The sequence below is a fragment of the Musca domestica genome, unplaced genomic scaffold (assembly GCF_030504385.1).
Source record: "Musca domestica strain aabys unplaced genomic scaffold, Musca_domestica.polishedcontigs.V.1.1 84, whole genome shotgun sequence".
In the NCBI taxonomy this organism is placed as follows: domain Eukaryota; kingdom Metazoa; phylum Arthropoda; class Insecta; order Diptera; family Muscidae; genus Musca; species Musca domestica.
In genome coordinates, this window is record NW_026712417.1 from 2,006,628 (window position 1) to 2,032,879 (window position 26,252).

At 35.0% G+C, this 26,252-nt stretch overlaps 1 protein-coding gene across 2 annotated transcripts in view; it reads right to left on the reverse strand.

Annotated features, from left to right (window-relative positions):
* LOC101894182 (band 7 protein AGAP004871) overlaps positions 1 to 26,252 on the reverse strand; it is a 94,987-nt gene that overhangs the window by 61,437 nt on the left and 7,298 nt on the right. Inside the window, exon 1 of one of the 2 annotated variants that reach the window (XM_059131249.1) lies at positions 746 to 1,406. The exons of the other annotated variant lie outside the window; for it this stretch is intronic. Within the exon in view, the coding sequence (XP_058987232.1) occupies positions 746 to 782 (37 nt within the window). The 5' untranslated portion in view covers positions 783 to 1,406. Of the gene's footprint in view, positions 1 to 745; positions 1,407 to 26,252 lie in introns of those variants that run through there. 2 annotated transcript variants of the gene reach the window in all.

Sequence of the window (26,252 nt, forward strand, 5' to 3'; positions counted from 1 at the left end):
CGAATATGGCCGAATTTAACACCACCTCAGGACGAATACCGTGTTTACTTGCTGAGTTAAAAATGTACGCCGGATTCGACGGGGGTTATACAAGAACTAGATCGGTAAAGATCATTCTAAAACTAGATCAATGATGTTCAGATCGGCCAAATCATAAACCCTATCCAAGAAACCTGTCATCATTTTGATGAAACCCATATTACCACACACACTTTTTTGTTGCACAGTGTAAAATATTGCCACAATACATTTTGTACATTTTCAGTTGCCAACTTAATAAAAATGTCATATTTAATAATAACAACACAATATCTTTTCCCATCTCATCCTTTGTTCTCCAGCGGCTGAACGCAAAAAAAAGACCGCAATCCTTTACTTTTCGCTACCACCTCAACCGACAGAAAACAAAACATGTTTATCAGATGAGAACATAGCCATAATATGGCCGATAATTATCTTTAGGAAAATATGACCCAAATTTTATAATCAACTTGCATGCACAGACACAGACAAATACCAACCGACGCCACTTCCGTGGCCGTATCCTGTTTCCTTTTTCAATTAAAAATTTATATTAAATTAAGGCAAAGAAGAAGAAAAAATCAACAAAACAGAAGAAAAGCATACAGCATAACACTGTATTGGTGCAAGAGTTGTGTGTTTGTTGTGCTCATGTGGCTGGCTGTGTGTGTATGTGTTAGGGGGGTCCATATACATATGGCTCTACAAAAAAAACAGAACTTACTTCTTCGGGTATCTATGACTGAAATGGTATCGGGCATTTTGCTGCCGAACGTTTGCAAATGGCTCGATTGTATTTTAGCTGTTTTCTTATGATATCCTTTTTAGAAACTTTTTCTTCTTCCTTCTTCCTTGCTTGCTTCCTTTTTTTTTTGTTTGTTTTTTTTTTTTTTCTTACTACTTTAACGTTTTACTCTTCCTTTTCTTTGTGGGTGGCGTAGTGAGTGAGGATGTCAATGTGGGGGGCTGTGTGTGTATGTGGGGGATCCACACTCAAGTAATGATTACAATTACAAGCGAGGTATGCCAAGTGCTTCGAAACTAATCACAGGATGCACAGACGCACACACATGCACACATTGGAGAAATAAATCGTATCACTCACTCACGCAAGCAGGCAGGCACGCACACACACGGACTCACACGTGTACGTGTAGTTTTGTAATGATGACGCCAAAGGGGGAGCGAGCTGGGGGAAGCTTTCAAATAAAGTAATACGATGCAATGCAATGAGTCGTATGAAGCTGATGATGATAATGATGCTGATACTGATATTGAAGCTGAAGCTGATGATAATATTACTGGCGATATACTGGAGGAGCAGGAGGAGAAGGAACTTTCTACAACTTTTACGGCTACTGCTACAGATGCTGATGCTGGTGGTATTTGGTTTGGATATTGAGGTCGCTTGATTCTTAAAATGGCAATAAGGTATTTTTTCCGCTTTTACCCAGTAACAGCTACGTTAGAAATTATTTTCCTTGTCTGCTTTCTTCCTTCGTTTGTTTCACAGGATAATGCACCCTTACAGGCTTACGCACCACACAGAAAGTGAGTGTGTGTCAAGACCGTCGGTATCTATGTTGGCTGGCTATGTCTGCTGGCTGTGCTGTGCCTTATCCCCGAAAGACAACTGTAAATGAATTGCGGGAAACTAAAACAAAATACTCCTTGAGGGACAATTCGATTTAAGTGTTGAATTATCGACAAAATGTCCAAACAAAATAAATGGATGGAATTTTTTTTCTCTCCTGAATTGGTTTGTTTATATTTGTTTTCTTTTATTTCACGGCACAGGTTTTTGGTGGCTGTTTTTTTTTTTGTGTGTTTTAAAGGGCCAAATAAATAACTTTTTATTGAACCACAATTTTCTTGTTTACTTTTGCTTTGGTAAATTTTATTCGATTTTTTGTTTATTTTTTGTGTTTAGGATTTTCCTGGTTTTTTCACGATTTTTATTTAATTATTCCTGGTTAGCCTCGTTTGACCAGAGAATTCATTCACTCAGGCCCATAGAAAAGGAGTAGCTTTAACACACCGAAACACGCATATGTGCTGGCCACAAACACATTCACAATCGAAACACACACAAAACAGCAGGAGCAACAACAACAACGTTACCGTAGACCCAGACTCAATCTCCTGATGAGTTTGATGAGAAATCGGAATATTGGATATTTTTTAGGATTTCGACCGTTCGTATTCACTTAACCAGTCCAACTGATACTGCACCAACTTAACAACTGAATTCATTCTGCGTCATGTTTACACTCAATTACAAAACACACGGACGCACACCAAGGCACCAACACACACACACACATAGCCATACACACTAAGCTAACCTATGGATGGGTAGCCGCCAAAGCTACTAGCAACTGTCAAACTTAACAAACCAACCGACCATGAGGGTTAACGTGCTAATGTTTGATACTGTTGTGATGTGATGCTGTTACGAAGCCCAGAGAGCTCTCCAATCGCACAGTGTGATGCTCTACACAACACACATACGCGCACACACACGAAGAACCCAAGACAAAAGCTATGGCACAAAAGTAATCTTTCACCATATGAGCTTTATGGTGATAAGATTGCCCTGGCAGAGAGAGAGAGAGTATAACGAAATGCCATTAGTAAATGCGTTCTCATGAGGTGCTCCAAAGCCAGCTTTACGCATGGTAAATCATCCTGCTCTTCATCCTTCCAAGCATCAGGCATGATGCTCGCTGCAGACATCGCACATTGATGCTGGCAACTCACACTGACCTTGCGCACTTGAAAAAGCCTTAAACCAAAAAATACGTTTTCCAAAAGCCCTAGCAAGCTCCCTCAAATCAATTCATACTTCAGGTGAAAAGTTTTTCTCCATTAACCTAGGACAACTCTCATTCACATGCTCCATCATTACTCTTTATTTCTTCAAAATTCAACAGCAACGAGTCGACTCTAAAATTCTCTTTTAAAAACAATTTTCACTCCCTCAAAAATTTCACTCCACTCAGTTTGAGTTAATTCCACAAATTTTACTCACACTCACAGAGTTATGAGTTTAATAGAGAAAATGCTATCACTCACTCTCTTCCTCTCTTTTTATGGTAGATTGGAGTTATATGTGGCCATATGTTGTGTTTCAAAAACTCGTTCTCATCATCATCATCATTAATTGATAACAGAGGTTCTTGGTTTGGTTTTGTTTCGTTGTTTTTTTTTTTTTTTTCTCCTAGCATGGCCTATATGTGATTTATGTCACACACAACATTGTGTGAAGAACACGCACATACAAATGTTTGTATGTGAATGAGCCAAAAAAAAAAGCAGTAGATTATTTATTTGACGCATTGTCCACCATTCTTCAAATTAGCCATGTTCACCACAACAATGAGATATTGTTAGAGGTCCTCGTAAATATATTTCGGGACATTGACATACTTTAATAAACTGCGACGTCTGGGTAGGCGGTAATGACTTAATTATACCCTACACTGGGACTTGTAATGGGTGATTTATTCAGAACTACATACAGGGTGAGATAAAAAAATGCAACAAAGTCAAACGCCATAATTTTTACATTTTTTTTATACCCTACAACACTATGTGTTGGGGATATTATAAGTTTGATTGGGCCAAAAATTATGTAACACCTCGAAATATTGGTTTCCCACATAGGAAAGTCTATATGGATCTTCCTATCTCGCCGAGCTGAGTTGATTATTGTATGATTAGGGTTAGGCTCAGAATGGCTAGGCCTATTGTTTTCAAAGATGTCCGCAATATATTTAGGGGTTGAAATTGACCAACAAAAAATGTTCCTGATTTTGAAGTCGTTATAATACAAATAGAAACCAAAGGATACAAAATCTCGCATGAAGTTAGAGTTCAGGACTCTGGGTAGAATGGACCACTACTTTGTGTAAAAAATACCAGCAGGCGATATCCGACGATAGCCAAATATCGTAGACAAGAAAATCAATCAGATGAGTCTAAATTTCGAGATTCAGAGGGGCCTCTTGCTTTTGGAGATGGTTCAAATGAACCAAAAACAGAAAAAAATCCTGATACAAAATTGAAGCCATTTGACATGCCTGGGAAGAGCGATAAGGACAGGGAAGAATTCTAGCTTTTTTGCACAACTAGCAACACCACATAGTTCGTAAATATTAGGCAAATGTCCCTGTTCAATATGCTAAGGGTAATATCTGCGCAGTGCTCCGTGACATAGTTTCAAAAGCGAAATCTTCCAAAATGGATTAGGACCTAAGAGGGCTTCTAACATGTTGTAGTGTTGTAGGGTATCACATGGTCGGCCCCGCACGACTATAGCCTTTGCTTACTTGTTAATTTTATTGAATGAAAGCAAAAAATGTCGGAAATAGAATCAAATTATAGAATTAGTTTAGATTTGTTAGAATTGGTCACCTTTGACACGAATTATGGGCTTCAAACGGCCAATGAAACCCTTCAAACGACGCTGCTCGAATGTTGCTCTGCGGTATTTTGGGCCATTCCCGATGAAGCGCTTGCTTGGGATGATCGACACTTTGGTATTTTTTAGTGTCAACATTGCTTTCCAAAATACTCCAGAGACAATAGTCCAGCGATTGGTATCCGGAGATTTTGGTCGCCATTGTGAGCTGGAAATGAAGCGAGGAACCTCATTTTCTTGGGTGGCGCGTGCTGAGTGCGATGACACTGAGTCCGGATGTAAGGTTTGCGGCCAAAATGTTTGCTTGCCCAAGGCGTTAATACCACCTCCATATTTTTTTTTCGCAATAATATTTGGCATTTATTCTTATGCAACGGTCGACTAAAACGAGCGGAGAGCGACCATCGGCTGTTATGGCGTTGCACACAATCACCATGAGTTTTGGTGGCCTCCCGAAGGTACACATTTTCAGCTGACCCCATTGGCAAGTAAACACGATAATTTTGTTTGTTTACAAACTGCTGGACAACGAATGTTTTCTCATCGGAGACGGAGAATACAAAATTAGGCAGTTCACCACATTGGGCCAAGCGAAGCAACGCTTAAGCTCTTTTGAGTCTATTTTCTCTGTGTTACAGTGAAAGTTCTTGCACATTTTGGACTTTTAATGGCTGTACCCCGAACTCATTTTTCAATATTTGCCGAATGGAATTTTGCAATATGTTCAGCTCATGAGCCATTTTCGGACATTGCGATGAGGGTTTGGATCAAGTCTCTTCTTTACTTTTCGAAGCATTTCTGTTGAGTTTTTTCATGAAAAATTCTCAACAAATGCTTTTGTACCCTTGTAAACAATACAACGAGCTGTTAATCTAATAATTTTAACAGCTGTCGGACGAGTGGCTTAAAAGGGACAGCAGTTTGAAGTTGCTTGAAGATTTTTCATTTTTCAAAAAAAAAAAAAATAAATAAATAAACAAAGGCTACAGTCGAGCGGGGCCGACCGTTGAATACCCTACAACACTATAATAAATGATACAGTTTATATAGGCGAGATACTCGAAAGAATTCCACTAGATTTTGGGACAAATAATAAAAGAAAACCATCAGGTTCCGTTCTCTAATTTTCGAATAATAGCAACTTAAACTCGTTTGCTCATTTCCAATTTATTGGTAGATGTTGCACGTAAATTGTCTTCCTAAATCTGGAACCAATATTTCCAAAAGACCTATAATCTCTCAGAAGTGGCAAAAGATTAACATTTATTATTGGGTTTTGACTGAAACGCATCTCTATGAGATACCGATATTTGACTATATTCGTCCACGAAATCAGCGTTAACGAAATAGTCAGAAGTGCGACTTTCCTGTATTTGTGAATTCTCCAAAAAGTCACTGGAATGGACATTTTCGTATTTTGTCTATAAAAGTTTTGCGTGAGGGTCGGGCGATAATTACGACCTGCTGACAATTTTGCAGTTTTTTGGTCCATTTCAACCACTAAATATATGGCGATCATCTCCAAAAAGAGTAGGCTTCTATTCTGACCCTCATCTTATCCCCATGCAAAATTTCGTAAGGATCGGGCCATAAATGCGATCTGTATATGATATCCTGATATCCTAACTACTTAGTTTTGTTAGCTGTAGAAATATTACCAAATGTTTAATTCAAAATGAAAATATGCCAAAAATATGACAAAATTGAAAAAAATATGAGAAAATTTTACAAAATCAATATTTTCATATTTAGCGAGATATTTTTATGCGATTTTTTAGACGTTTTTTCTTTCCTGTCAAGAGGCCATTCTGAATTAATGACAACTGTCAAAATCAGTTCAGCCGTTCTCGACATATAAGAGATCTTTCAAGCATATCCTCTTTGATAGACATATCTATCGCACATATTTTGCTATATATCCGATTTGTTGGATGTTAACAGAAGAAACCTTGTCATGGCTTTTGATTTCGCTGGGATTTAAAATATTCGCGGTTTTATGAAAAATTTTGAATTTTTTCAACACAAAAGATAAGGTCTATTTTACCCACTAAATATTATCCGATGACCACCCAAATTGGTAGGCTTCTTCCCCGGTCCATTTCAACCCCTAAATATTATGCGATCATCTCTAAAAGAAATAGGGTTCTATTCTGACCTTAACCCTACCTACATTCTAAAGATCGGGCCATAATTGCGACCTGTACAGTGATTACAAATTAACATGGACAGACGGACAGACGGACGGACGGACATACATAGCTAGATCGACTCAGCTCGGCGAGCTAGGAAAATCCATATACTTTCCTATATGGGAAACCAATATTTCGAGGTGTTACATAAATTCTGGCCCAATCAAACTTATAATACCCCCAACACATAGTGTTGTAGGGTATAAAAAAACAAGAATAACCAACAATGCTGCAGAGTGAATAATAAAGTAAACAACTAAAAAGTAACTAAGTTCGACCGAACTTTTTCTACTCTCCGCCATCCGAAAGGATCTTAAAATTTTCAAAAAATCCGTCGAAAAATTCCACCCATATACGAAAACGTGGTGCAGGATAAGTAAGTTCGTGTCATAGGTTGTAGGAATAACGTCGCTAATATCATCGAAATGCGAAATAGGAGTAGAATTTTACGCTGATAAAGAATATATATACTTTGTTGGGTCTAAAATTATTATTTCGATGAGTTGCAAACGGAATGACGAACTTAATTTACCCTCCATACTATGTATGGTGGAGGGTCTAAAAAACAAAATTACCAAAAGCTCAACAGTTGCATTATTCCATACGTTTCCACAAACCGGCTACCAGTAGTTATGATTCCGCACAAAACATAAAAAAGATTATAAATATTGCAATATGGGTATCGGGAGCAGAAAAAAAAAAGGTACAGCTCTATGATTGAGATTACAAATTGTACACAGCAAAGGGTGATACGAATAACCACCTTTTGGATAAAAAATGTATAATATTCGATATATTCGGACATTTGGTATTAAAAGTTTCAAGTGGTACCAAAAAAGTAGCCTTGATAAACTTAAAGAAATGAAGGGGTTTCAAATGCACTTGCTAACTTTTTTCCCAACCTAATTGTACTTCAGCAAAATTACATGCCTTCTGCAAGATGTCATAAACATAGTTATTTGTAAAAGAAAGGCAGTCATAAATATTCTTTTCCACATTATATATTTTTTCCATCTTCTTCCCCCATTTACTTTCTGCCCAGCATTTTCTGATTAGTCATTCTGTAATTTCACAAAGTTTCTTTAACATCTCATTAAAAATTTATAGCAACATTTTCCATCTAAAACTAAATATACGTGAACTCTTTGAAGTTTTTTTTTTCCCCACTACGATAGCAGTTATCTACAGAATGACCGCAGGGAAACTTGTTGCCGCCCGCAGCGATTTATGCGTGTTTCCCCTCCCTTTTGTGAAAGTCTAAGCATATCAATAAACCACAAAAGATGACAGATCATCATCGTCGTCGTCATAGTCGATTTTTTTGCTCCAACTACTACACACAGACATGCTTCCGGTCATAAGGAACTACACACGTTTGAACCTTTTCATTTTGGCTATGAATAAAGAGATGAATAACATGTTCAAATTAACATAACTAAACGTAAATTATAGTCTATTCATATGCAAACATACACACACACACACAGACGCAATGTGATGTACTGCGTGTGTTGAATAGAAGACCTTCAGGCAGATGAGTGTTTGTTTGTACATACATACATGTATGCCTGTACACACATATATGTATATGTATGTTGTTGTTCAGGCTATATCATTAAGTACTTGAAATGATAATACACATGTATTTGTGCTTATGTAAGTGGATGTTGGACCGCATGTAAGTGCGTGTGTATGTTCATAATGTTAATATGTTAAGTGAAAGGCAATTCTCTTATTTATTATGGACAATTTGATGGACTCTGTATTGTAAGTATGTATGTATGTTGTAGAATTTTTAAACAATATGGAAATGTTGAGGGTAATTTAAAATTCACATGTCCGAACAAAATTATAGAAAGGCTTTGTGTCCATCAAAAAATTAAGGGAATATAATCTTCTTCCTTTCATTCGTAAATTAGGAAAAATTATAATTTTAGAAAAAAAAAAAAAAAAACATGTAAAAAAGCAATAAGTTCAACCGGGCCGAACTTTGAATACCCTCCACCATTTGGAAGGATTTTGGAAATTAAAAACAAATTGCGTTGAAAAATTCTGTTCAAAATAATAACAAGTAAAAAAAGCTGTCATTTGGAACAAATTTGGCAATTTTCAAAAAAAAAAGAAAAAAAAAAAACAAAATCCGTTTAAAATTCTGTTCAAATCTTAAAAATGCCGAATGTAGCCCCATGTATACGACTATATGGTCCTTCATAGGCAACTTTTGTAATAAGCCTTTACAATATACAAATTCGAAAAAAAAGTTCGGTGAATACTGTAACTAAAATCACCAAAATACCGAATATCGGGAGGTACCACTATATATAGGTACTATGTGAAGACGTGGACCAGCACAGACAATTTTCTGCTTTAGTCTGTAGTATCCATTACGAACATCAAATTCCAAATTTGAAAGAAATCCGGTGAATACTGTCGCTAAAATCATTAAAATACCGAATATCGGGAGATACCGTTATATGGGGGCTTACGAAGACGTGGACGTGCACAGAAAATTTTCTGTCTTAGGCCGTTGTACCCATTACGAACTTCAAATACCAAATTTAAAACAATTTCGGTGAATAATGTCGCAAAAATCATCAAAATACCGAATATAGGGAAGTACCATTATATGGGTGCTATACGAAAACGTGGATCTGCACAGAGTATTTTCTGTCTTAAGCTGTAGTACCCGCTACGAACTTCAAAAACCAAATTTGAAACAAATTCCTGTGAATAATGTCGCTAAAATCGTCAAAATACCAAGTATCGGGAGGTACCGTTATATCGGGACTCTACGAACACGTGGAGCTGCACAGACAATTTTCTGTCATAGGCTGTAGTATCCATTATGAACTTTAAATATTAAATTTGAAACATTTCCGGTGAATAATGTCGCTTAAATCACCAAAATATCAAAAATATGGAGGTACCGTTATATGGCGGATATACGAAGTCGTAGACCTGCACAGACAATTTTCTGTCTTATTTTGTATTACCCGTAACGAACTTCAAATACCAAATTTGAAACAATTCCGGTGAATTATGTCGCTAAAATCATCAAAATACCGAATATCGGAAAGTACCGTTATATGGGGGCTATACGAAGACGTGGACCTGCACAGACAATTTTCTGTCTTAGGCTGTAGTACCATTACGAACTTTAAATATCAAATTTGAAATTTTTCCAGTGAAAATAGGGAGGTACGTGGACCATTTTCAATACCAATAGTACTGCAGACATAATATACATTTGGGTACAATTTTATCAATCTACTTCCTTTCGTTCGGAAGCTAGAATGATTTCCACAGACGGACAGGCGGATAGACGGACGGACATCGCCAAATCGACATAGATATTTTAGGCTGATCAAGAATATTTCGTATCCCGAACAAACAAGTCTGTTAATAGACAAGGCACGGTCGACGAAGGGGTTTTAGTTGTAACAGACAAAACCAACTTACATGGTTATGCTACTTCGCTCAGGTAGAACGAAAGCATAACAAGTGGAGAAAGATGTAAATGAGTGCGGTCGTAAGATCTAGTAGATTTTCCAAAAGAATTTTAGTTTTATTTAATTCTTTGGTTCCTCTTCTATTGAGCTTACGATCTCGCATTTGAGTAAAAATCTTTTATACCCTACACCACAAGGTGGTCAGGGTATTATGTCTTTGTGCATTTGTTTGTAACAGGCAAAAGGAAACGAGATAGACCCATAGTTCCTTTTGATGATCTGCATAGAATCACTTTCTGAGTTGATTTATGCATGCCAGTCCGTCTGTCGGTCCGTCCGTCCGTCTGTCCATGTATTCTTGTGAACAAAATGCAGGTCGCATTTATTATCCGATTGAGATGAACCCTATTTGGCCCAAGGACGAACCCTATTGAAATTGGAGATAATCGGTAAAAATTTAGATATAGCTCCCACATATATCGTCGTCCGATTTGCCTTTTATTGTGCACCAAACGTGTAATATCAGCCCGAATAGTATGGAATTTTGCACATACAACCAAATTAGGTCTGAAAATATGTATGCCAAAGTTTATCGAAATCGGTTCAGATATAGCTATAGCTCCCATATATATTGTTCATCCGATTTGTTATTTTTGTCCTCCGCAGCCGTAATATGCACTCTGTAACAACAATACTTGGGGAAATATATCAAATACAGCTCAGAAATACCTTTGCTAAATCTTATCGAGAGCGGTTCTGATTTGGATATAGCTCCCATATATAACTTCGTCCGATTTACCTTTGATTGTGCACCAAACGTCTAATAATTGCCCAAATTGGATGAAATTTGGCACTTACGACCGAATTGAGTGTAGAAGCTAGTATGTCAAATTTGGCGAAGATCGGTTAAGATATAGCTATAGCTCCCATATATATTGTTCATCCGATTTGTCATATTTGTTACCCACAGCCGTAATATGCATTCCGTAACAACGATATTCAGGGAAATATATCAAATACAGCTCAGAAATATCTTTGCCAAATTTTATCGAGATCGGTTCAGATTTGGATATAGTTCCCATATATATTTTTATCCGATTTCAAATTAATAGTGCACCAAATGGGCAATACAAGTCTGAATTTAAAAAAAACAAATGCCTCGGCATATTTAGTCCTTTGAATTTTAAATTATAATTATAATCATAGCGTATATGATTGAATTCTCCCAGAAAAACTTTTAATAATTAAGTGGAGCTCAACTAAATTAGCAAAGTGGTGTAGGGTATCATAAAATCGGCCCCGCCCGACTTTAGGACTTTCTTTACTTTTTTTTTTTTTTTTTTTTTTTGTCATAGATGTTATTTTTAAAATAACTTCTGGCGAGAATATCCCAGACAAAAAACAAGGGAACTGATGAGGATTGGTGGCCCTTTCCGAAACCTAGATATTCCCTGCCTTACCCCCTGGTAAACATTGTCATCGTTCTCCACTAATAAACATGCGTTGTTTTTATAAAAACAACAATAAAGGGATTCAGCCTGACCATTTTGCAACAACAAAATACTATGGTATCCCGAACAAACAAGCCAACACTGATCAAGGTCAAGTTCTGATCAAGAATATATATACTTTGTTAGACCCCATAAATGTATATTTCGAGGTGTTACAAACAGAATGACAAACTTTATATACCCTCCATACCATGGTGATTGTATAAAAAAACGTAACACGAAGTGTTGAAACGAATCTAAAATTTTATAGTTGAATTTTCGTTAAAAAAATTAGCTGGCATTTGTTAGTATTTTTACGCATTTTGTAAATTTATTTTTGGTTTAACATTTTAGGAGAATCCTTTAATATACGAAACCAAATTCCATTTATTTTATATTTCATGTTCATTTTGAGTTGAACGTTTTCATGTAGCAATTCATATTTCTAACCCATTGCCCAACAGATTTAATTGTCAAACTATTAAATTTAATTCTTTATCCACTTATTTATTTTTAAAATTTCAAGATTTTGGTTAATGCAATACCAATATTTTTTTTTTTTTTTTGTAATAGATCACTGCATGTCATCCCTGAAACCTAAGCTAATCCGTATCAAAAGAAATCCACATGAACTAAACAAAAACTATTCTCAATAAATTTGATTGCAAAAAACAGATGAACAACAACTGTTTGCTGCCTTAACCAATGTTTATCATCTTCTTCAGATTGGTCATGACATTTAAAGTTGTTTTGCGGTTTGTCTTTCAAGTGGTCTGCTGTTGCTCTGTTAAAGTTCACCACTGTCAATACGACTGTCACAATGCAACAAACTAAAGTCCGAGAGTATTTGTGTCAGTGCCTACAATGACAGTGATGATGTTGGTTTGATTAATGCTTTCCTCCCTCCTCTAGCATCTATCACATGAATTGGCTTTAAGAGGACAAAGATGATAGTGACGATGATGATGATGATGACAATGATAATTGTTGTCATAGTCTCATATATATGTATGTATAAAAGTATGTTACATTGCCGGTGAATTGGAATATGAATGCCTTGGGTTATCATAAAAACACCCACCGATACACACCCATGCGCATACGTACATATCCTGAAATTACAATAGTTTAAATTACATGCTACAAACATACGCACACATTGCTACACCAAAGCTCACCACTTGACTACGAAGTTTGTCTTTTTGACTTTTATGTCGGCCATAAAAGGACCAACTGCTTGTCTGTCTGTCTGTATGTGTAATTGAGAGTATCTCATCCTGGAGAGTGTGTGGTTTTGTATGTTGTGTTTTTATTTTAGGTTGGCTATGTTGTAATGGCAGTATGTGTTTATGTTTTTTCCTCCTTTCTCTCCTCCCTCTCTCTCTCTCCCACACACTGTAACTACTTTTGACATTTGTTGTTTGTTAAATGTGGTGCAATTGTCAAGTGGTTCCCAAGTTGTGGTCTCTTTTTAAAGTTCAAAGTTTTCTTGTGTGACCGCTAATGCGGTAGTGTGTGTGTGTATTTGTTTGTATCTACATTTCTTACATTTTCTTAGTGTTTCTTCTCTCTCCTAATAGTCTGTCATTGTAGCCGTACGTTAATCGTGTTTCTGATTTTATTCCTCCTGCTAAAATTAAAACTTAAATTAGTTTCAGTGTGTTTGTGTTCGAAATGTTTTCAAGAATTTTGTATTCGGCAGGGATTTCTTTCAATGAAAAATGCTTCTCCTAATTTAACCTTGTATTAATATGAATATGTGAACTGGGAAATGTCAAAAAGGGTCGGTAAATATATAAATGTTTTTAAAATCAAGTTTTGGCTGCACAAATGCTGTATATACCCTATAAAAGTACCCAAATAAAAATCTTAAAGGAATCTTTTCAAGCTCGAAGAAAGACAAATTGCCAACTATCTCCCAATATGGATGACTGAGATTTGGAAGGTAGAAAAGGGATCACTAAAAAATAAAGGGTGCTCCAAACATTTGTTTTTCTTTTTTTAGGGAACCAGTTGTACCAATGTCCTCCTCTTCAATTTTTCTGAATAAACAAGTAAAAACAGTAAGTTCGGCCGAAATTAAATACCATCCACCATTTGGAACGTATTTGGAAATTAAAAAAAAAAATGAACCAATAAAAAAAGTCTTAAAGTCGGGCGGGGCCGACTTTATGATACCCTACACCACTTTGCTAATTAAGTAGAGCTCCACATAACAATTACAAGTTTTTATGGGAGAATTAAATCATACATTTATGAACATAATTGTAATTTAAAGTTCAAAGGTCTAAATATGCCGCAGCATTTGTATCTTTTAAATTCGGAATTGTATTGGTGCACAATTAATTTAAAATCGGATAAAGATATATATGGGAGCTATACCCAAATCTGAACCGATCTCGATAAAATTTGGCAAAGATATTTCTGAGCTGTATTTGATATATTTCCCTGTGGGTTGTGGGTAACAAATATAACAAATCGGATGAATAATATATATGGGAGCTATAGCTATATCTGAACCGATCTTCACCAAATTTGACATACTAGCTTCTAGACTCAATTCGGTCGTAAATGCCAAATTCCATCCCATTTGGACACATATTAGACGTTTGGTGCACTATCAAAGGTAAATCGGACGAAGTTATATATGGGAGTTATATCCAAATCTGAACCGATCTCGATAAAATTTAGCAAATGTATTTCTGAGCTGTATTTGATATATTTCCCCAAATATTGTTGTTGCAGAGTGCATATTACGGCGGCGGTGGACAAAAATAACAAATCGGATGAACAATATATATGGGAGCTATAGCTATATCTGAACCGATTTCGATCAAATTTGGCATACTTATTTTCAGGCCTAATTTGGGTGTACATGCAAAATGCCACACAATTCGGGCTGATATTACACGTTTGGTGCACAATAAAAGGCAAATCGGACGAAGATCTATATGGGAGCTATATCTAAATTTTGACCGATTATCTCGAATTTCAATAGGGTTTGTCCTTGGGTCAAACAAAAGATCTTTGCAAAATTTCATCTGAATCGGGCAATAAATGCGACCTGTACTTTGTTTACAAAAATACATGGACAGACGGACGGACGGACATGCATAAATCGACTCAGAATGTGTTTCTATGCAGATCATCAAAATGAACTATGGGTCTATCTCGTTTCCTTCTGCCTGTTACAAACAAATGCACAAAGACATAATACCCTGACCACCTTGTGGTGTAGGGTATAAAAATAAAATCCGTTAAAAATTAATGCGCTAGGTAATTTTTGTCATATGCCACTTCAATATTCAAATACGAAGCTTGAAATTATTTCGGAGAATAATATATCTAAAATCATCAAAATACGGAAAATAGGGTGGTACCGATATATGGGGGCTATACGAAGACCTAGACCTGCATATACAATTTTATGTCATAGACTGTAGTAACCAGTAGGAACTTGAAATACAAAATTTGAAAAAATTCCGATGAATAATATCGCTAAAATCATCAAAATAACGAAAATAGGAAGTTGCAGTTATATGGGGGCTATACCTCACGTGGACTTATATAACCCATTTTCAATATCAACAAGTAAAAAAGCAGCAAATTTCGGCAGTGTCAAACTTTTTATACTCTCCCCCAATTGGAAGGAATTTATAATTTTCAAAAAATTCCGAAACGTATAGCTACATGAAGAGGAGGACTAGCATAGACAATTTTCTGTAGTAAGTTGTAATGTTCATTACGAACTTCCAATATAAAATTTGAAACGATTCCGGTGAATAATGTTGCTAAAATCATCAAAATACTGAATATCGGGTGGTACCGTTATTTGGGGCCTATACGAAGACGTGGACCTTCATAGGCTGTATTATCCATTACGAACCTTAAATATGAAATTTGAAATAACTCCGGTAAATAATGTCGATAAAATCATGAAAATATCGAACATCGGGAGGTACCGTTATATGGGGGGTATACGAAAACGTGGACCGTCATATCCCATTTAGAACTTAAACAAGTAAGCATAGACTATAGTCGTGCGGGCCGACCATGTAATACCCTACAACACTACAACATGTTAGAACCCTCTTATGTCCAAATACATTTTGGAAGATTTCGCTTTTTAAATTATGTCACGGAGCACTGCCCAGATATTTTGACACGGGGCATTTGCCCACTATTTACGCACTCCGTCGTGCTGTTAGTGGTTGTGATCCATTTTACAGGTAAATATAATCCAATGATCATCCAAAATGCTAGAACTCTTCCCCGTTCTTAACTCTCTTCTCAGGCGTGTCGATTGGCTTCAATTGCGTGATCAGAAAATTATTTCTGATTTAGGTTCGTTGAACCTCTAACTATTTTGCGATCATCTCCAAAAGCAAAAGACCATCTGTATCTCTAAATTAAGACTCATCTATATATTTTGCTTGTCTACAATATTTGACTCTATTCGTCAAAGAAATCAGCATAAAAAGCCAGAAGTTCACCTTTTATGTATTTCCGAAGATAACGTATTCCTTCTATTTATGACCTTTATAACGGCTGCAAAATCAGAAACATTTTTAGTTGTTGGTCCATTTCAACCCCCTGACGGACATCCTTGAAAACAATAGGCCTAGCCCTTCTGAAACCTACCTTCGTGAAAATTTTCGCGAGGATCGGACGATAATTGCAATCTGCAAGGTGAAAAAATATTGCAAAATATACTCTTCAATATTATAAGTCAAATTGAAAAAAATCGCATGCGATAAAAAATATGAAAAAATAAAAATATGTCACAAAATAACACAAAATCTATATTAACATCATTATTGGCATCTGTTTGTGTGATTTTTTTCTTTTATGCCAAGAGGGCATTCTGAATTGACAAAATTTGTCAAAATCGGTCCAGCAATTCTTGAGATATAAGCATTCTAGCTATCATCTCTTCCTTTGTATATACACATTGTATATATTTCGCTACATATATCCGATATATTTACTATCGGCATCTACGTTACGGTCAGAATTGACCTGTTCGCCTATTTTTGATTTCGCCGGGATTAAAAATATTCGCGGTTTAATGGAAAATTTGACTTTTATTTAACAGAAATGTTATGATCAATTTCACCCACTAAATATTATCCGATGGCCACCAAATTGGGAGGCTTTTGCCCAGCCTGAAGCTCTAGCCCCATGCTAACTTTCGCTTCGATTTGTCCATAATTGCGTATAATATTTTAGTCCATTTCAACCCCTAAATATTATGCGATCATCTCAAAAGAAATAGGGTTCTTTTCTGGCTCTAGCCGGACCTCCATTCTAAATTTCTGCGAGATAGGAAGATCCATATATACTTTCCTATATGGGAAAACAATATTTCGAGGTGTTACATAATTTTTGGCCCAATCAAACTTATAATACATACACATAGTGTTGTAGGGGTAATAAAAACTATGCATGTATGTAAAATGCTAGCCTTCTATCTCTATTCGTTCGACAGATAGCGTGATTACAACTAACGGACATCGCTAGATCGCCTTAGAATTTTACGCTGATCCAGAACATATATACATTGTAGGGTCCATTATGCATATTTCGAGGAGCTACAAATGGAATGACAAAGCTAATATACCTTTCATAGAGTGGTTGAGGATATAATAAACATTTGAAATTCTTTAAAGTCAAATTTTAAAGTTCTGTTTTTTCTTTTATCACATCAAACAAGCGTTTCATTATTGTACCCCATTCACTTTAAAAACTTTCTCCCCATATTTTTCGTTGGCTACATTCGAAATTTACTTTCACAACAATTCATTTATTTTGTTAGCAGCTGGAATAATGTTCTTTCTTTTGTCACTTTCAGCACCTACTTCGTTTCGTACTTCTTCGTTTCCTTCTATGTTTGTTGCTTCTTTTTTTTTTTTTTTTTTTTTTTTTTGATGCGGTTTAACTTTTGCAATGCCAAAAACTGGGAAACTTTTTCAAACAGTAGTTAAAGTGAATTCTTAACACTTGAATTTTGCACGTGAACGAATAAAGTTTGGCCCTCAGCTTAAAATGCATTCAACCTTGCCCCCGAACGAGAGGCACCACGTATACGCCTGTGTGTGTATGTGTGAGCGTTTGTTGGTGTTGGTGTAATTGATGATGATAATTCGCAATGCAATCGTTGTCGTTGTCATTTTGAATCAATTATGGCTTTCTCAGCAATCAATGATTGAATGGCTGCCAACAAAGTCCCCAGATGCTATTGCCATTCGCCGATATGTGAGATACAGCATTTTATGAGAGATTGCGTTATTGCCAAGGCAAATTGTGATAAATGTTTAATTTGTTGAATGCACCTTTAGGTGCATTGTATAATTTATCAAAGCAAAGCTAAAATATTGGATTTTTTATGAGAAATATATACACAAACATTATGTTTTCTCTTTGATATATTGCGATAAAGAATATTGAAAATACGTTGTTAGATTAGAATAAAAATGAAAGAGTTTAAATGAATTAGGGAGGGGCATAAAAAATGCTGAAAAGTTTCTTCAAAACATATTTATATTTATCTCAAAATCATACTTTGTCGGTAGATTAATTACACAAATATTGAATTGAGAATTAAAAAAATCAAACCCCGAATATATCTTAGATAATCCTCAATAATGATTCAGAAAGTATTCTTAAATTATCGCCAATAGAAAACAATAGAATTTAAAATAAATTTATTAAGAAAACAAGTAAGCAAAGGCTACAGTCGAGCGGGGCCGACCGTTGAATACCCTACAACACTATAATAAACGATACAGTTTATATAGGCGAGATACTCGAAAGAATTCCACAAGATATTGTGACAAATAATAAAAGAAAACCATCAGGTTTCGTTCTCTAATTTTCGAATAATAGCAACTTTAACTAATTTTCTCATTTTCAATTTATTGGTAGATGTTGCACGTAAATGGTCTTCCTAGATCTGGAACCAATATTTCCCAAAGACCTATAATCTCTCAGAAGTGTCAAAAGATTAACATTTATTATTGGTTTTGACTAAAACGCATCTATATGAGATACAGACATTTGACTATATTCTTCAACGAAATCAGCTTTAACGAAATAGTCAGAAGTGCGTCTTTCCTGTATTTGTGAATTCTCCAAAAAGTCACTGGAATGGATATTTTGTCTACAAAAGCTGGCAAACTATTTCACACATTGAATATTTTTGGATGGCCATCCAAAACTATTTGGCTTTTGCAATGTCCGGTAATCTCCATTCAAATGCGCGTGAGGATCGGGCGATAATTACGACCTGCTGACAATTTTGCAGTTTTTTTTGTCCATTTCAACCCCTAAATATATGGCGATTATCTCCAAAAAGAGTAGGCTTCTATTCTGACCCTCATCTAATCTACATGCAAAATTTTATAAGGATCGGGCCATAAATGCGATCTGTATATGATATCCTGATATCCTAACTACTTAGTTTTGTTAGTTGTGGAAATATTACCAAATGTTTAATTCAAAATGAAAATATGACAAAAATATGACAAAATTGAAAAAATATGAGAAAATATTACAAAATCAATATTTTCATCTTTAGAGAGATATTTTTATGCGATTTTTTAGACGTTTTTTCTTTCCTGCCAGAGGCCATTCTGAATTAATGAGAACTGTCGACATCAGTTCAGCCGTTCTCGACATATAAGAGATCTTTCAAGCATATCCTCTTTGATAGACATATATCGCACATATTTTGCTATATATCCGATTTGTTGGATGTTAACATCAACGTAAAGATCAGAAGTAACCTTGTCATGGCTTTGTGATTTCGACGGGATTTAAAATATTCGCGGTTTAATGAAAAATTTTGAATTTTTTCAACCAAAAAATTGGTAGGCTTCTTCCCCGCCCTAAACTCTAGCTTCATGCGAAATTCCGCGTCGATTGGTCTATAATTGCGACCTGTATAGCTACTGCAAAATCCGAAATTTTTTTCAGTATTTGGTCCATTTCAACCCCTAAACCTAGGCTTCTATTCTGACCCTAACCCCACCTTCGTGCAAAATTTCGTTAGGATCGGGCCAAAATTGCGACCTGTAGCGTGATTACAAATTAACATGGACAGACGGTCAGACGGACGGACGGACATACATAGCTAGATCGACTCAGCTCGGCGAGCTAGGAAGATCCATATATACTTTCCTATATGGGAAACCAATATTTCGAGGTGTTACATAAATTCTGGCCCAATCAAACTTATAATAGCCCCAACACATAGTGTTGTAGGGTATAACAACATTCCCCCTAAAAAATGTGTTCTTAAAAAAAAAAAAACAACTAAAAAAGCTGTATGTCCGGATCGAACTTTTAATACCCTCCACCAATTTGAACGAATTTGGCAATTTTTAAAGAAAAAAATAATAAAATCCGTTAAAAATTCTGTTAAAATCTTAAAAATACCGAATGTAGCCTTTATATTAGGGTCTAGACAACGACGTGGACCTGCATAGGCATTTTTTGTCATAAGCCGTTACGATATTCAAATGTGAAACTAGAAAAATAAATTTGGTGGATAATGTTGATAAAATCATCAAAATACAGAATATAAGGAGAAACTAATATATGGGGACTATAACAAAACGTGGACCTGCACAGACAATTTTCTGTTTTAGGCTGTAGTATCCAATACGAACTTCAGATACCTAATTTGAAACAATTCCGGTGATTAATGTCGCTTAAATTACCAAAATACCAAAAATAGGGAGCTATCATTATATGGGGGCTGTACGAAGACGTGAACCTGCACAGACAATTTTCTGTCATAGGCTGAAGTATCTACTATGATCTTAAAATGCCAAATTTGAAACATTTCCAGTGAATAATGTCGCTAAAATCATCAAAATATCGAATATCGGAGGGTACCGTTATATAGGGGCTATACGAACGGGAGGTACCTTTATATGGGGGTTATACGAAGAAAATTTTCTGTCATAGGCTGTAGTATCCATTACGAACTTCAAACAACAAATTTGAAACAATTTCGGTGAATTATGTCGCTAAAATCATCAAAATACAGAATATCGGGAGGTACCGTTATATGGGGGCTATACGAAGACGTGGACCTGTACCCAATACGAACTTCAAATACTGAATTTGAAACATTTCCGGTGGATAATGTCGCATAAATCACCAAAATACCGAAAATAGGGAGGTACTAAACGTGGACCTATATGGTTCATTTGCAATACCAAACGTCCTGCAGACATAATATACATTTGAGTAAAATTTTATGAACTTACTTCATTTCGTTCGGAAGCTAGAGTGATTTTCACAGACGGGCGGACATCGCTTAATCGTTTGTAAAAACAATTTATTGAACATCGAAAACTGTTCAGACTCCTAATTTGTAATTTTGCAACGAAAAGTTATAAATGTAACGATCAATTAAAAAGAAAATTTAAATTGTAGCAGCCCGTTTAACATATATGTTTAACATAATATTATAAACTTAATTTAAAATAATAACTAACATAAGAGAATGTAATATGTTAATGTATGTTAATGCACGTTACATCGCATGTTATGTTAGGCGATAGCATAAGCTGAGCGAAAGATTAACCCTTACACTCAACTATGATTCTCTTGTACTTTATTTTAATGCTTCTTCTTGCTTAACGAAGTTTAGTGCGTGAATGCTCTCACGTACCCTTAACTTAACGATAGTTAGGGCCATTATGCTACTCTTTTTCTCTCAGTAACTCAATGTATATGCAAAATACCTATAATTGCAAAGTAATAAATACTCAATTAGTAGTTAAGTTCTATTTTATGTTCTGATTAAACTTATGCTAGAAATGATGTTGCATCTTGCTATTATGATCGAGCAATAGAGTAATAAAGTTGGTAAACGGAAAAAAACCCCTCTCTTATTTTGGGAAACATAAAATAATTATAAAATCTGCTGTTCGATTCGACTTATTCTGTCCCAGAATAAATTAATAAAAATGATAAAATTAATAATAACCCTTACCAAGGAAAGGAGTTTCCACCATTTGGAGATTTCCCCCCTTACAAAATCTAATTAAGAAAACAATAATTATTATAGAATTATTGTAGTGGCGCTTGCGTTTAATTTTGGGAAAATATTAAAAACGTTGTTTTCTATGAAACCTACATTTTGTTCTTTTGATATTCTATTAACATTGTTTACAGCGCCATCTCTTGGTTTCTGCTAGCAAACATTGCTAACTTGTTCTTTTGTTGTTGACGTTTTTCTCTTCATATTGATTGTCATCTATTATGTTTTAACTGGAAGGATTTAGGGCATTTAAAAGCGTCACCGAGGCTTCGATAAACCTAAAGAACTTTTGTTCTGCCATTTTGTCAACTTTGATACCAGCGATTAACATCCACAGTGTACTTAAGTTCCTCTATTAAAAATAGTGAAAACTGTGAATTTACTGAAAGTATTTTCCTTTCATTTAATTAAAATCATTGGTTCTAGATTAGTTACGATTATAATAAATTTGTAAGTATTAACAAGCAAAATAAAAACCAAGAGGTCTTGTGATAGTTGTTAAAACAAATTAATTCTAGAAAATAAGTCTGGCAATATTATTCTCTGTCGCGAAACAACCATTTTTATAATTTGGAATTGCTGTTGGATTAATTTCCAAAACTCCTACTATAGATGGTAATGATCAATATTCTCTTTAACAACTTTCTGTCATTGATTCTTGGTGTTGATTTTTTTATTAGGTTTGCTGCTTTGATTGCGCATACGATTTTTACAGCGCACATTTGTTTGCCTCTCTCACATCAGTCAAGGTTTTTTTTCTTCAACAAGGCTATTCAGTTGTCATTGGTCTCCGCGATTTGAACATCGTTCTGCTGATCGCACCCCTTGTGTGAAGAATTGCCGTAAAAGTCATTGTTGGAAAAGAATATTAAAGAAAGGCGGAATCAAAGATTTTTTTCAAGAGTGCTGTAAAACATTGAAAAGGAGCATTTATTTCTAAAGAATCTCTGCTAAGTATTGCCAATAAAATCCGCTAAAAGGCAGGTGTAAATTCAAGTGGATCCTCTAAATATCAAGGAGAATAAAGTTGCATGCTTGAAATGGTTTGAAATTTTCATGAAAAAGTGCCATTAGACTCAAAATAGCACATATAACTTTGTCATATAACATTTGTGTTCCTCGATTCAGTGCTTATAATCCATTTCTTAAGATTAGTTTAAATTATTTCCATAGTAATTATATTAGATTTGCCTTTGAACTTATTTGAAATAGAAAACAAAACAATTTTAAGGAATCATATAAACAGTGAAAAGTGCAAAAGAAATCATATGAAAAAGAATTTTAGAAAAAATACCGTTTGTTCTGAATAAGACCATTACCCAAGTTAAACAACAACAAACACTGCGTGTTTCAAAAACAAAAATTATGTATAATCGTAATTTACATTTTGTGTATATTGGGTAATGATCTTACGGAAATGTTGCTACTGTAAACATTATTTTTCGATGGCAACAAAAGTTTCATTTCACCACACACAAATGTTGTGAAACATTCGTGAGTAGATTCGAGAAACATTTTGCTAGCAACATTTCAGTTCTCTTCAGCTACATTTCCTAGTCTTTCTCAGCAACATAATAAACAGTGCACGCAACATTGCCCACAATAAAAGGAACGATAGCAGCTGCGCAGCCGACGTACGCATGAAAGCGCTTTCAGCGAGGGACGGTGAGCGGTGAGTTGTTGTTTTAATTCTTTAATTTTTATTACATCTTTTTCCTTGTTGTATTTTAAAGTATATTAGAGTGACCATGTCAACTGAATTGTAAATTTTACAGATTTTAATTTTTTTTTTAAATATTAACTATACCTTACAGTGGTTATTAGCTGTTGGTTTTATGTTCTCTTTAAGAAGATATTAATTTTAGCCGCAGAGCTTTAAGTTTAAATTTCTTTTGGTATGGTCACCCTAATATTGGTTGTTGAGAACCGCAGTCAATGTCTGTATTATGAATTTTAAACAAAAAGGAAAACAGCAATAGTTCAATGATCTTTGATGGGTTCTAATGTACTTTCGCTGGACAACATATGTTTTAGATTTATTTAAATTCGATTTTTCAATTTTTTTTTATTTTTTTCCAAAGGCAAATTTAAACTTCAATATTATTACTTTTGAAACTCGAAATTTAATTAGTATAATGTTTACATTGTTTTTTTTTATTTATTTATTTTTTTTTATTTTTTAAATATTACTTCTACTAAATTTATAGAGAATAAGTTTTGATATTTGAATTCTATTATTTTTTTCTTGTGATGGATAAGATCCTAGTTAACGTTATATTCTATAATGTTTATTATTGAATTTTTCATGAAATATATTACAATGAATAGCGAATAAGCTAACAAACTTGTCTGTTTGATTCCATGTAAACTTGGTAAGGCTTGTTGGTGACGTCATAGGGGTTGAAACACAAATGCAGATGGCTAATTAGCATGGATCGTTTCGACCATGGTTGGGAGGGCGATGTTGGCAACAAAAACAGCATGTTGTCTAAGTCTTTTGTCATGGTTTGATTCTATCAACTTTTCTCAGTATTTCCTCAATGTTTCTATTCATTTCACTCTCTTTGTCTCTTGTTGTTGCTACGACATTCACCTCAATTTTCCGTTTCCTGCTCGGACACCGAATCAACCTCTTTCCGTTTCCTTCCTTCTCTGTCTATTACTTATACGGCACGCATACAATTTAAGAATTTATTCGTTGCGTTGTGGTATTCATGGCATTGAAGTATATCGAACCCTACCCACCGACGAGTGATAAGGCCGGAGATATTGCGTGCTGGTGCTTCAGAAAAATGCCTTAGTAACATCGACCACACATTAACAACGTTGTATGCTACAGAATAAATTTAATGGCGCCCATACGTGGAGCCCGAACTAAATCTTTTGAATTTTATACCATCTTGCATTTTGCTCACATAAGTTCGGCTCTAAAACTTATTTGTTGTGTTTAATTTCTATCAAGAAAACAATTAGGATTTCTTGGATATTGGTTTTGGTCATATTACAAATCCTCTACCAACCAGAAATCATGCTTGTTTTCAAATTCGACTGTATTAAAGTGTATTGTGTTTTAGTCCTTGTTTGAATAGGAATTCAGTTTCTGGATAGATTTTATACTAGTACTGACCACAGATGAAAGATTAGGACATAATTATACTTCTTTTTATTTCTTGGATTTTTAGGAATTTGTATTTCTATACCAAGGAATATCGGATTATCTTCTTCTCTATATTTTCTGTACCATGATGAAAGACGTAACATTAACAAGCTATTCTAATTTGCAAGGAATCAAACAGACATAATTTTGAAATAGAAGTGTGGTAAACCAATATCTATTTGTTATATAGTTATTAATTATTTAATTCAAAATAGCTACAAAAATTCAACTTTTGCTTGAATTTATTGGCTATAATTTAAAATTAAAATTTCTATACTATTGATTTATTATATTTGTTGATTTCCTTTTTTTATTTCAAGCATATTTTTTTTGGTTTTTTTATTCTTAAATTTTCAAGTCTTTAACATTTTCATTCTACAATCCTTTGGTTGTGTTTTTTTCATTTGAAATTTCCATTGGTTTTTATAAACCTTGTTTTCAAAAATTTTTATAGGAAGTTTCAAAATTAGATTTTTGCATTTAATTTTCATTTTCTTATCTTGTTAGTGTTTATTTCTATGAGTAAATATAAAATTAACTAATAAATCCAGTTTTCCAGTTATCCTGCTAGGATTTAGAGATTTTAATATTGTTTTTTTTTTTCATTTTTTGAAATTTTCTATCATATAAAATTGTTAATAATTTAAAATTTGTCGTTCACTTTGATCAAATTCCGTAAACTTTCAGTCAGTGCCCCTGATAATTTCAAGGTCTATTTATTTCAGTTATTTTGGTTATTTTTCTTTTGTCGGTGTATATTTTTTTTTGTGTTTTGAATTAGTGTGATATTTTGTGAAGATGTCTCAAGAGGCAGGTAGTGATGTTGTTCATTCTGAGGGTATGGCTGAGTCTCAGTTGACTTGTGGAGCTTGTGCCGCTTCGGCTACCTCCAAGTCTCAGTTGCATAGAATTAACTGTGGACATCATTTTCACAAGACATGTTTATCACAATGTATGAAAACTCGTCCATTTTGTCCAGTGTGTAACGCTCGTGTTTTATCTGACCAGATAGCTTCGAATGTGTCCGGAATAACAACTAGGTCACAGGCAAGAGTTCAAACCCCCCAACCCACAACATCTCATAATGCGGATGGACAGTCGTCTTCTGTATGTCAGCCTCCAGCTGATGTATCAACACGTTCTGAGGATCTTCAAGGTATGATTGCGTCAATTGTTTCAGCTCAACAGGCACAATTGTTGACCAATTTGAGCGACCAGATTGCGAGATTAGTTCAAACGAATATTGAAGCGAGATTTTCACAATTAAATTTGAATGGCAGATCAGAATCTCCTGTTGCAGGAAATACCCAAAATACTTCTCCCAGAGGAATGCAGACTTTGCCCGCTGTGGAAGAAAGGACATTCAGGGAAATGTTTGGATTATCCTTGAACACTTCAGGTGGCCAGAATATCCATAACACTAGTCGCTCAGGTCCTTCGGTTTCTGGTACAGTTGGGTCACGAAATAC